General features: G+C 43.3%; 1 protein-coding gene across 10 annotated transcripts in view; it reads left to right on the top strand.

Moving 5' to 3' along the window:
- pik3cd (phosphatidylinositol-4,5-bisphosphate 3-kinase, catalytic subunit delta) overlaps positions 1–12,604 on the top strand; it is a 209,983-nt gene that overhangs the window by 183,293 nt on the left and 14,086 nt on the right. For all 10 annotated transcript variants that reach the window (XM_048615265.1, XM_048615261.1, XM_048615262.1 and 7 more), the window contains 7 exons: positions 3,867–3,988; positions 4,572–4,715; positions 4,823–4,922; positions 5,118–5,296; positions 6,446–6,555; positions 9,278–9,356; positions 11,995–12,162. In XM_048615265.1, the coding sequence (XP_048471222.1) occupies positions 3,867–3,988; positions 4,572–4,715; positions 4,823–4,922; positions 5,118–5,296; positions 6,446–6,555; positions 9,278–9,356; positions 11,995–12,162 (902 nt within the window). The remainder of the gene's footprint in view (positions 1–3,866; positions 3,989–4,571; positions 4,716–4,822; positions 4,923–5,117; positions 5,297–6,445; positions 6,556–9,277; positions 9,357–11,994; positions 12,163–12,604) is intronic.

Genomic DNA, 12,604 nt, shown 5'->3' with positions numbered 1-12,604 from the left:
GCAGTGGACACTCATCTAGAGAATTCTATTTTTTATCATCTACCAAATTAAAGGAAAGATTTGCATTTATAGTTTTCTTTTTAAATCAGCCTGTTCAGAGAAGTTATGATGCACCTCTGGAGGAGGTGGGACTTGAATGCAGGCCTCCTGGTTCAGAGATAGGGCCACTACCACTGCACCACACGAGCCTTCAGATTTGTATTTATAAATTGGCTTTCATGCCCTTCAGGGTGGGGCTTCCTGAGGTGAGGACAGGACCCTCAGTGAGGTCACAAGCTGAAACGTTCCATGAGCTTTAAGGCAGTAATGGCCAATCCCTTCCACTACTGTCATTAATCTTTCACACTCACACTCACACTCACTCACACACTCACACTCACTCACACACTCACACTCACTCACACACACACTCACACACACTCACACTCACACACACTCACACTCACATTCACTCACACACTCTCACTCACACACACTCACACACACGCACTCACTCACTCACACACACGCACTCACTCACACACACGCACTCTCACTCACACACACACGCACTCACACTCACACACACACGCACTCACACACACACACTCACACACACACACACTCACACACACACACACACTCTCACACACACACACACACACACACACATACACCCTCTCACTCACACACACACTCACTCACACACACATACACCTTCTCACACACACTCACTCACTAACTCACCCACTCACCCACTCACTCACACACACTCTCTCTGTCTCACTCACACACACATTCACTCACACACACACACTCACTCACACACTCACTCTCTGTCTCACTCACACACACACACGCACTCACCCACTCACTCACACACCCACACTCTCTCTCTGTCTCACTCACACACACACACACTCACTCACTCACACACCCATACTCTCTCTCTGTCTCACTCACACACACACACACTCAATCACTCACTCACACACACACACACACACACACACACACACACACACACGCTCTCTGTCTCTCACACACACACACACACGCTCTCTGTCTCTCTCACACACACACACACACACACACACAAACACACCATCACCCAATCTCACACACACTCTGTCTCGCTCTCTCACACACTCACACACACAAGCACACACTCACACTTGCACTCACACACACATACACATACACATGCACACATTCACACACGCACACACATGCAATCATTCACCCACGCGCACACCCATGCAGACACACCCCACACAGCCCACACACTCTACACACACTTCACACCCCAAACCGTGACTGCACGTTGAGAGGTTGTGACGACATTCAAGCGATGAGGTAGGGTCATGCTGGGAAAAGGTTGGGGAAGTGCTGCTCTAGCGATCCCAAAGCCACTGAATGACTTGTAAAGGATAGCGCCCATCGTGCTGTAATGTTGTAAAGCAGCCGAGCTGAGTACAGCGAGCTCTCACAAACTGCAACGTGATGATGACCAGATAATCTGCTTTCCGTGTTGATGACTGAGGGGCGATCATTGCCAAGGGCTGCTCCTCTGCAAAGCGATGCGCCTTGATCCTTTGTGTCCTCTCAAGAAAGAGAGAGAGAGAGAGCAAGTGGGGCCTCGGATTAACATCTTACCCCAGAGCCCAACACTGCGGCACCCAGCCAGCATGGACACTCGCGATGCCTGGACTTAGCTCCTGGAGTGGGACCTAAACCCCGAAAGCTCTGACTCAGAGGTGAGGGCTGACCCACTGGGCCACAGTTGACACTTAGTACCCCTGTGATGCATGGCCACTGTTACTGATTGACCCCTGGACCAGGGAAGTGGGAAAGATTAGATTGTTCATATTTTATCAGTTGGGAATAATACCATGTTACGACATTCACATTGTAAACAATTACTCTTTCACTGCTGTTAAAATTCAGTCTGTCATATATTCAAAAAATTAAGATCCAGAGGCTTTACATATTTACGTTTAAATTTTACATATTTACAGTTACATTTTTACGTATTGCTTTGGTTCTGCCTGAATTAACTTTTAGTGAAATTAATCTGAGAGCTGCAATACCTTTAATGCATCTCAATTTAATGCTGAATCTTAGTTTCCAAAATTTCTGGGCAGTTGAGTAGCTCGGGGAGTTTATCCATCAAGCTGAAGGTGTGCAGACTCCATTACTGTTATCAATAATGAAAAGAATCGTCTGGTTCTAGCTCCTAGACAGACATAGTTATTGATCCAAATCTCATTCCAATGGCCTGAAAGAGTCAGCAGCCATTAATAATCCAGCCAATGACAGGCAAATGTTAAAATTGATTGAAGGAATTTCTAATCAACCTGTTCGGACATATTTTGACATACCTCTGGAGCAGGTGGGACTTGAACCACTGGATGTAATGGGTGGCCATCCTGTGTGTGTTGCGCAGCTTCTTTAGAGCATTTGGTAAGAAGGAAATGTGCTGCTAAAGTCTTGAGCTTTCTGTGGCCCTTTGAAGGTTACAAAGTGAAATAAAGGGCAAATTAATATTCATTCAGGTCACCTGTGATTGTTAAAAATAATTTCTCAAAGGGCCCTATCATGTTGGTAAAACTACAGGGTAAACTTTCCAGGTAAAGCCTCAGGAGGTGGTGGAGGTGGTGGCGGGGGGGTGGGGTTGGTGGGGGTTTGGGGCGTGCGGTTGGGATGGGTGCGGGCGGGGGCAGGGAATGGGTGGAGGGGTGGGCGGTAGTGGCAGGGAACAAGTTGAGGATGGGCCTGAGGTATAATTACAGTAAATTACAGTTATTACCTTTTCTCAATTCTTTCAGTTAAAGGTATGTTGATCTCTAACACTCTCGGGGCACGGGTTTGAATCCCACCTGGAAAGTAGGAGAATTTGAATTGAATATATATCTGGGGTAAAAGGGCAATCTGATGATGATCGTGACGCCAACATCAATTGTTGTAAAAATCCATCTGGTTCACTAATGTCTTTTAGAAAACTCTAAGATCTTAACTTTAAAGTTCTTACCATCCTTACCTGGTCTGGCCTACATGTGACTCCAGATCCACAGCATTGTGGTTCACTCTTACCTCCCCTCTGGGCAATTAGGGATGAGCAATAGGGCCCAGTCAATGACGCTTACATGAATGAATTTAGAAATATTCTTACTCTCAGTATCTATGCATTTGTGTATATCTGTCTCCTGTCTCTTCCCTCATTACACTCTCTCTGTCTCTCTGGATGTTCTGTCTCTGTTTATGAAAGTGAACAAGCTGTGGCAACTGAACTGATAGACATAAGCTCAGCTGTTTTGAAGCATACTTGACCCTAACATCTCTCGTGACCGTTGATGGAGGCCAGACAATGGAACTGTGCCCAACACAGCATCAACGGCAAATAGTTTCACCTGTATTTTGAATCAGGATAGGATGAGCTTTCACTCAGTTGGATATCTGCCCAGGGTTGCACTTCCTGCCCTCTACTTCTCTCTCACCCTATCTCTGTCTCTCAACAAAGCTCAAGTCAGAAACAATTAACCCTTTGCCTGTTGTTTGTGGGTCAGCCCTCACCATTTGAGGACTGACACTTGTTCCCACTGTGTAGTTGAACACTAGATTGTCTCACAGGAACTGCTGTTGTGTACAAAGTGCATTTACTCATTTTCCCGTAGCGCAGGAGGTTATTGAAAGCTGTTAGAAATGCAGGAGATGATTGGCGCTGTTCGATGTGCAGTACAGTCCTCACTCTGTTGGATGGTGTGAGGATTGTTTGTTGGAACTGTTGCAGTTCATTGGAGTGATTGGTCAGTGATTTGATGCAGTACAATGTTGTCCATGTGTTGAAAGAAACAGAATTATAGCTGGATTTGCTCTTCTGTTTCCAGATGATCTATCTCCTGCAGTCATGGAAAGAACTGCCCACACTAAACGCCCTGGAACTTTTGGACTATAGCTTCCCCAGTCGCTATGTCCGCTCACTGGCAATAAACTGTTTAAAAAAGCTGAGGTATGTAGCACTTGAGAAATACCGTGACGTCAACTGAATCCTCTGTGCATCTAGAAAGCGAACTCCATAAGCTCCAAGACAACAAGGTGTAGAGCTGGATGAACACAGCAGGCCAAGCAGCATCAGAGGAGCAGAAAGGCTGACGTTTCGGGCCTAGACCCTTCATCAGAAAAGGGGGAGGGGAAGGGGGTTCTGAAATAAATAGGGAGAGAGTGGGAGGTGGATAGAAGATGGATAGAGGAGAGGATAGGTGGAGAGGAAACAAACAGGTCGAAGAGGCGGGTATGGAGCCAGTAAAGGTGAGTGTAGGTGGGGAGTTAGGGAGGGGATAGGTCAGTCCAGGGAGGACGGACAGGTCAAGGGGGCGGGATGAGGTTAGTGTTCATCCAGCCCTGCACCTTGTTGTCTCGGATTCTCCAGCATCTGCAGTTCCTACCATCTCTGATTCCATAAGCTCCAAGATAATTTTCTGGTCCGTTTTCTTTTCGAGAATCAGATTTTCTCATCAGTGTTGGGAGAATGTAACTGTGATGGTCTCTGATGGTTTGAAACTAGATTTGATATATTTGCTGTTGTCCCACAGTGAGGAAGAGCTATTGCAGTATCTACTGCAGTTAGTGCAAGTACTGAAGTATGAGCCCTACCTGGATTCTGAACTAGCCAAGTTCCTATTGGACAGAGCTTTAAGCAATAAAAGGATTGGACACTTCCTGTTCTGGCATCTCAGGTAAAGAACCCAGTATTATGTCCTAAAGCCATAGCAACTACAGCGATGAGGAATCCGCTTTTAAACTATACCAATTAGTCTGATGGTGAATCCTGTTTTGGCTTCAGGTCGGAAATGCATTTCCCAGCAGTATCACTGCGGTTTGGATTAATTCTGGAATCATATTGCCGAGGGACAAACTACCACATGAAGTCTTTGCTGAAACAGGTGAGTCAGGACGTGGAGGTGAGTGGCAGCCAACGTGATGGGTTGTTCTTCGTTGAAGTGCGAGTCGCTGTATGAACGGGGCTTACTGTTTGTCTACAATTCTTACTCACTAAGCTCCTGCGGTTTAACAGAAGTGGGTATTATATAGTATTCCAGCTCCTTACTGAATCAATCTTCTGCTGTTTGCTCCTGCAGTGTGAAGCATTGAAGAAAATGAAGGCCCTAAATGATTTTGTAAAGTCCAGCTCCCAGAAGACAACCAAACCCAAAACTAAAGAAGCCATGCATCTGTTTATGAGACAAGACACTTACAAGGAAGCTCTTTCTAACCTCTACTCACCCCTGAACCCCAGTATCCTCCTCACAGAACTCTGGTATGTGGGCACCATTGGGTAGTTTGACAGCAGACAGCTGCCTGTCCTAGATATGAGTCTAATTTAAACGAAGTGGGCAACGGTGGGAAAGTTCAGGGTTTATAATGGACAGTGTAGTATTCTCTGGATGATGTATTTTGATTTGTTCATGGGATGAGACATTGCTAGAACTTTATGTACCAGCTATTTACAATATCCTGGCAATAAAGGCACCACTGGTGAGCCTTTGAGATTTGGGAATAATCTTGTGATTTATTATTGATCTGTATTGAATTAATTGATCACAAGGTTAGGGTAGTTTTGCTGTCTTGCTCTTGAGTTCGAGATGGCAAAATTCTCCAAGTTTTTACCCAGCAAAGCTCGCCCAAAGAGCAAGTAAACGGTGCCTAGGTGAGAACGTACGACATCCTTCCACATGGGCATTCGGCTCATCTACACCCAATATCGAGGTCGGGCTGGGGAATAGATATGTTGGACTGTGCTGGGTTCCTGTAGCACCATAAACTTTGGTGCCTTAGCTAAAAGAAATTTTGTTTTTCTAAAACCTGTTTCACTGGATGTGGATGTCATTGGCTCAGCCAGCATTTATTGTCCATCCCTAATTGGTGTGGGTCTGGAGTCACATGACTGGGTAAGGACAGCAATTTTCTTCCTTAAAGGGCCAGAAAAATCAGGTTGGTTTCCTTCCTCAACGGTTAGACTCTGGATTTTCATGGAATTCGGATTCCACCATTTGCCATGGCAGGATACGAACACAGGCCTCCAGAATGTTACCAGGGTTTCTGGATTAATAGCCCAGTGTTAATATCACTAGGCCATCACCTCCCCAGGTAAGCTTTTAGTCCTGGAAGCAGAGTTTAAAGAATCCTGGGCAGTGACAGGGTTAGTAACCAACTCAACAGAGAGAAGGTTTCATTTGGGAAGATGTCTGGAGACCAGACCGTAAATTTTGTGGGATAACATGTAGAGCTGGATGAACACAGCAGGCCAAGCAGCATCAGAGGAGCAGGAAAGCTGACATTTCGGGTCTAGACCCTAAATTTTGTGGTTTACTTTTGAAGCAGCGTTGCGAAGTTTACCTGACACATTTCTCATGTCACTAACGCATATCAGCTAAATCAGGGAGCTTTCTCCTCTTGGCTGTTTCAGGGTGGAGAAGTGCAAGTTCATGGATTCCAAAATGAAACCCCTGTGGATTGTTCACAGAAATCAGCGATATGATGGGAATCCCATGGGCATTATTTTCAAGAATGGAGACGGTACGAAAATCTTTGTGCTCTATAATTTTATTCATGTTTCACGGTTGTAGAATTCCTTGTTGTGGTTATAGCCTACTCTTTTATTAAAGGTGGGCTTATTCCACAATCCTAGCATTCTGCTCTAAGGCTATGCGGCTCAGAGATAAAGTTACAACTGCCTGTCCAAACAGCTCTCAGGCAGGAGCACAGGAAAACCTGTGCACATATATATTAACCTGTGAAATCAGGTCATTAGGTCAGCTCATCACAGTCTTACCAGACCATGGGGCTGCTCTCTCATTTAACCTGAGAGCCAACATGGGTCAGGCCAGGGGAGAAGTTGAGAAGGGGTAATCCTTCATGGTAACCTCAGCTGGTGTGGGGATTGAACTCATGCTGTCAACATCACTTTGCTTTGCAAATCAACTGTCCAGTCAACTGAGCTAAACCAACCCCAAATCAAATCAAATCAAATCATTAATAGAAGGTACGAAAACAAAGTTGCTGGAAAACTCAGCAGGTCTGGCAGCATCTGTGAAGGAGAAAACAGAGTTAATGTTTCGGGTCCTTTGACCCTTCCTCAGAACGACCTGGTTCTCATTCTGGTTTTCATTAATAGAAGGTAGAAGGCCCCAAGTTCTCTTAAACTGCTCTCTCTGTTGGGAGCACTGGAGAAGCGGTGTGTGGTTATGCTAACCTGTGAGGGTGTTCCAGTGGTTAGCACTGCTGCCTCACAGTGCCAGGGACCCAGGTTCAGTTCCAGCCTTTGGCGACTGTTTGTGTGGACTTTGTGTGTTCTTTCACCCTGTCTGTATGGTTTCCTCCCACAGTCCAAAGATGTGCAGGTTAGGTGGATCAGCCATGGGAAATGCAGGGATAGGATAGGGTACGGGGGTGAGTCTGGGTGGGATGCTTTTTGGAAAATCGATGTGGACTTGCTGGGCCAAATGGCCTGTTGGGATTCTATGATTGAAATCAAGTTATTTATACAGTGTACTAGACCCCAAATGGCATCTGTGAGTGGACAATGAATCTAAAAGTCTGGATATTAAATACATAAGCATCGACAAGTTGAAAAGGAATTAAAATCAAGAACAACCAGGCGCTTACACTTTCAGTCTGCCTGAGGTGGTGTCTGGAATGAAATGCTCTCGGTGGCAAAGTTTCTGGTTAGTTCAGTTTTCCCTTGTGATGCCAGTCTGTGTGAATCACTTGTGGCACTGCCACAGGGTTGAGTGAAGAAGAAAGCAGGAGGAAGTTATTGGCCCCTTGAGCTGAGATCATTGAGATTGTTATGGACCAGACCAGACCCCATCAAAATATTTTAAGAAAGTAGCCTAGACCCTAACTTTTTCTTATTTTAAAGGTAGACATGAAGTCGGTGTTCCAGGTGTGTCAAACCACTCAGCTGTAAGCAAAACACAATTTATTTAAACACTATAGTTAAAACACAAGCAAAATAAAGCAGAATTTAGAAAAGCTTAACTATCGGAAAACTCAACCAAATACTCAATACAGTGACTTAACCCTAACTGTTCCAATATAGTAACATCCCATAAACACCCCCCTAGGCAAAAAGGTAAATTCACAGATTCTTACAGGCAGGAGAGAACAACATCCAGAGAGATTTCAGAGAAAGTCCATTAGGAATCATTTACTGCAGCTTGCAACCTTTCTGGTACTCACACATCTTGTCACTGCTACAGCTAAAAATAAACTAGAAAGCCTGAACTGGTACAACTGGCTACTCCCCTTCTATTGTACAGCTGTTTTAAAAAGAAATTTAAAGGTCTCCTCTGATTGTTGACTTACAGTCTCAAATAGCCATTTCGTTACCTCTGCCTTGACAACCTCACTTCAAAAAAAAACCCAGATCCAAAAACTTTTTTAAAGTGACAGCGTCATCACAAGATCCACAAAGCCCATGGTTTGACCTTATACCTCCATTCACCCTCCTGTACTCTCCCCAATTCCCTTATTCCTGAAAAACCTGTCAATCTGAGTCTGAGTACACTCAACATCTGAGCATTTGCAGCTCTCTGGGTTTTAGAATTTCAGTATTTGTCAGTTTCCTTCAGGCTTTACCAAGTAGGAGCTTGGAAATTTCTCGTGCTAGGGGACAGGGTTTAAAAATAAGGGGCCTTCCATTTCAGAAGGAATCAAGGAGAAATCTGTTCTGTCAAAGGGTCAGGAGCCTGTGGAATTCTGTCTGCAGAGAGCAGTGGCGGTTGTGTCAGTTAATATTTTTTAAGACTTGGTTATATTTTTGATTGTTAAGGGAGTCAAAGGGGATCTAGGAGGGCAGAGTCGCAGCCACAATTGGTGCAAGTCTTGATTTGATCGTATGATGGTGCAGGCACAAGACAGTGGATTTGTGCGTTAGAATTGCAAATAGATGTCTCTAGCTTGTATTAAATTCAGTAACCTTGCCCACTTACAGATAGCTGCACTCCACAGACATGAAAGCCAGTAAAAGAAAACAGTGATACTTGGAAATGAACAGACTGGTCATTATGGAGTTTCAGTTTGAGGTATACAAGTCAGATCAGTTTGTCTCTTCACCAGCTTTACTGATTTTTCCATCTGCGCGGAATGTCAGTTTCAAGGGACAGGACAGGTTAGCAGAGAAACAGGACAATTTGTTTTCATCAATCACCTGCTGCTAAACCTTGTTGGAAATTCCTGGTGTCCATCATTTTTGTGAAAGAAAATAATTTATTTGAACTCATTTTCTTAACCGTAGATCTACGTCAGGACATGCTGACTATTCAAATGATTCAGCTAATGGATGTTCTGTGGAAAAAGCAGGGCCTGGATTATAGGTAAGAAAACATTTCTAACCAACGCTGGTATTCTCTTCAAATTGCACATGATATAGACAATTCCCAAACTGATCACATTTGGAAGCAGGATTATAGAATCAAGCTAACATAACCTGGTTAAGGAAGGTGATTGTGTTGTGGTTATTTGACTAGACCTAATAATCCAGAGATTTGAATTCAAATCCCACCAAATCAGTCAAGGAAATTCAAACAGAAATTGCTGGAGGAACTCAACAGGTCTGGCAGCATCTGTGAGAAGAAAGCAGAGTTAATAATATCAGGTCCAGTGACTCCTCCTCAGTTCTGGTCTTGCCAACAATGTCTACATCGAATAAATTAATTAATTTTAAAAATGTGATTGACACATTTCCATAGAAAGACCTTATTACAAACTAATACAACTCTTTAAAAGTTCAAGTGATCCGACTCTGACACTTGAAGTAAAATGTGAAAAACACTGACGTGATCAAGAAAGCAAAAATTTTTTTTCTAAGTGCGGGTTTTTGTAGAATTTATAGAAATTTGTACTTTGCAGTGTTTGTCATAATGGAACTTGATTTTTTTTCACTCCCTTGATTGAGATGACATAGTCAGTTTCATTCCCTCTCACATCCACATGTGACAAAATGTGTCTACATCCCTGGCTGCAGTTAAATACCACTATCTCAACATCTTTAAACACTTCAAATGGTACAACATTATGATGAGAGCATCAAGTGCAGAGCAGCTTCTGTTGAAAATAAATTATAAGTCCACAGATGTACCCATGATATAAACTGATCTCTCAGCAAACCATTAACAATGTCTTGCATTTATATAGCACTTTTTAAGGCAGAGAAGAGGTGTTCCACAGAGGCACAAGGAACCAAACTGACGATAACTTGATAACAAGAAATCAGAAATGTCAGAATAAAAAATACGGTGGTTTAAGAGTCACTCTGTATAATTAATTTGCAATATCTATTTTACAATTTTGCCAGGATAGGGGAGTGGAAAGCTAGAGGAGCATAGGTTTAAGGCGAGAAGGGAAAGATTTAAAAAGGACCTAAAGGGCAACTTTTTTCATGCAGAGAGTGGTGCGTGTATGGATTGAGCTACCAGAGGAAGTGGTGGAGGCTGGTACAATAACAACATTTAAAAGGCATCTGGATGGGTATATGAATAGAAAGGAGTTGGAGGCATATGGGCCAAATGCTGGCAAATGGGACTAGATTAATTTAGGATATCTGGTCCGAGTGGATGAGTTGGATTGGAGGGGTCTGTTTCTGTGTTGTACATCTCTATGACTCTAATTGCATTACAACAATAATTATATATAAAACCACTTTTAAATTAGTGGATTTTTAATAATTCTTTAAATCCTAGATTTTTATAAATTGAAACTTCTAATGCATGGTAAAACATTCTTGGGTGTTCATCATTTGAACATGAACCTTGTTATTTTAAAGACATCATTCTCGTGGGAATATTCACCTTGCTTGTGTTATAGCTGTAAGTATTTTGATCTGGTGAGAATTTAGAGACTGTGGTGGGAGAGTGCATAAAAACAATTGCGCAAATCTTCATTTTACAAGAGAACTCATTGCAGGATCACTTGTTAATAAGGCAGAACTTTCTCCATACGTGAAGTAATGTGTGGGAGTAAAGAGGTATCTGAGAATACACATCATTGTGAAACAGTCTTTGTTTAAAGAATGTGTCTGAGCAGCCTCAAAGGTGTTATTTGCAGTACGTTTAAAACACTTCAAAACACCCTGTTACTGGAAAATCTGAAGCATAACATCACTTACCATAAAATTCTCAAACTAACCCTTAAATTCTCAAGGTAACAGATGTCGACATGCAAAACCTACCGGCTCATAGGCAGAAATTGTTAGAACTATATAGTACAAAATTGTTAGAAACTATTGCATTTGCTTCTTTATTTGATGAGCTGCTCTCTATCTACTGACGCCATCGCTAAGAGCTCAGCTCCACCCACCTCCCCCACTTCCATGAATAGACAATCATCCAACTCCATCCCTGCCTTAGCTTACCTGTTGAAACACTCATTCATGTCTCTGTGACCTCCAGACTTGAGTATTCCAACACTCTGCAGTCCAGACCCGAAACTTCCAAGCTCTGTCAAAGCTGTGCTCTCCATATTGTAACTCACACCCAAGCCCATTTACTGATCAGTCCTGTGCTCCCTGATCTATACTGGCTCTTGTTTGAGATGCTTCTCAATTTTAACATTCTCATCCTTGCTGACACTGTAACCATCTCCAGCCCTCTGCGATCCTCACACCCCTCCAATTCTGGGCTTCTTGCATGTCCCTGATATTGATTTGTCTGCCTTTCAGAGTCATGGTTTTAGCTGCTGAGGCCCTTCGCTCTTCAATTCCCTTCCTGAATCTTTCTGTGTTTCTTAATAGCACCCAGAATTCTGGCCATTTGGCCTATTATTGCCTTATGTACCTTAATGCCAAATTGTATTCGATATTGTTAAGCATTAAAAGCACTCCATCAAAACAAACTATTTGCAATGGGAATGTATGTTTTGATGTCATTGAAGCTTTGCAGGTGGAATGTTACCTTGCTATTGAAAATAGGGCTTGCAACGGATGTTCACACGGTTTGTACAATGTTTTCCGTTAAGGATGATTCCTTATGCCTGCCTTTCCACTGGAGACAAGACTGGGGTGATCGAGGTGGTTTCACACGCAGAAACAATCGCAAATATCCAGCTCAATAAAAGCAACATGGCAGCTACTGCGGCTTTTAACAAGGATGCTCTGCTCAACTGGTTAAAGTCGAAGAACCCCGGGTAAGTAATGTAGGGAAATCTTGTAGGAATCTTCAGGCTGAACTGAAGAAGCCATAACAACTCTCCAGAATCAGTCAGTCTGAATCAGTCTGAAAGAGAAAAAGCACAATAAGCAAACGCTTCCTCCAGGCTCCGAATAGTAAGTGTTGCCTGAGACATGAACCTGCTTTTGCAGATTTCACCAGTTTTTATTCTATTTTTTCCCCTTGGTAAACTTGTGGTCATCTGAAACTTCGCTGTCCATATCTTAAACTCAAAGCAAGTCCATTCACTCATCACCCCTCTGCTACCAATTGGCTCCCAATTGGCAATACCAGGATATTAGAATTCCCAACCTTCTTTTCCAATCCTCCATTTCCTCACTCCTCCCTATCTCTGTAACCTCCTTCAGCCCCAACACCCCTCCCTCTCTCTGTAACCTCCTTCAGCCCCTACACCCCTC

This window comes from Rhincodon typus, chromosome 31, assembly GCF_021869965.1.
Source record: "Rhincodon typus isolate 14 chromosome 31, sRhiTyp1.1, whole genome shotgun sequence".
Lineage (NCBI taxonomy): Eukaryota > Metazoa > Chordata > Chondrichthyes > Orectolobiformes > Rhincodontidae > Rhincodon > Rhincodon typus.
The sequence above is the reverse complement of the archived record's forward strand: the minus strand, read 5'-3'. Positions and strand labels throughout refer to the sequence as shown.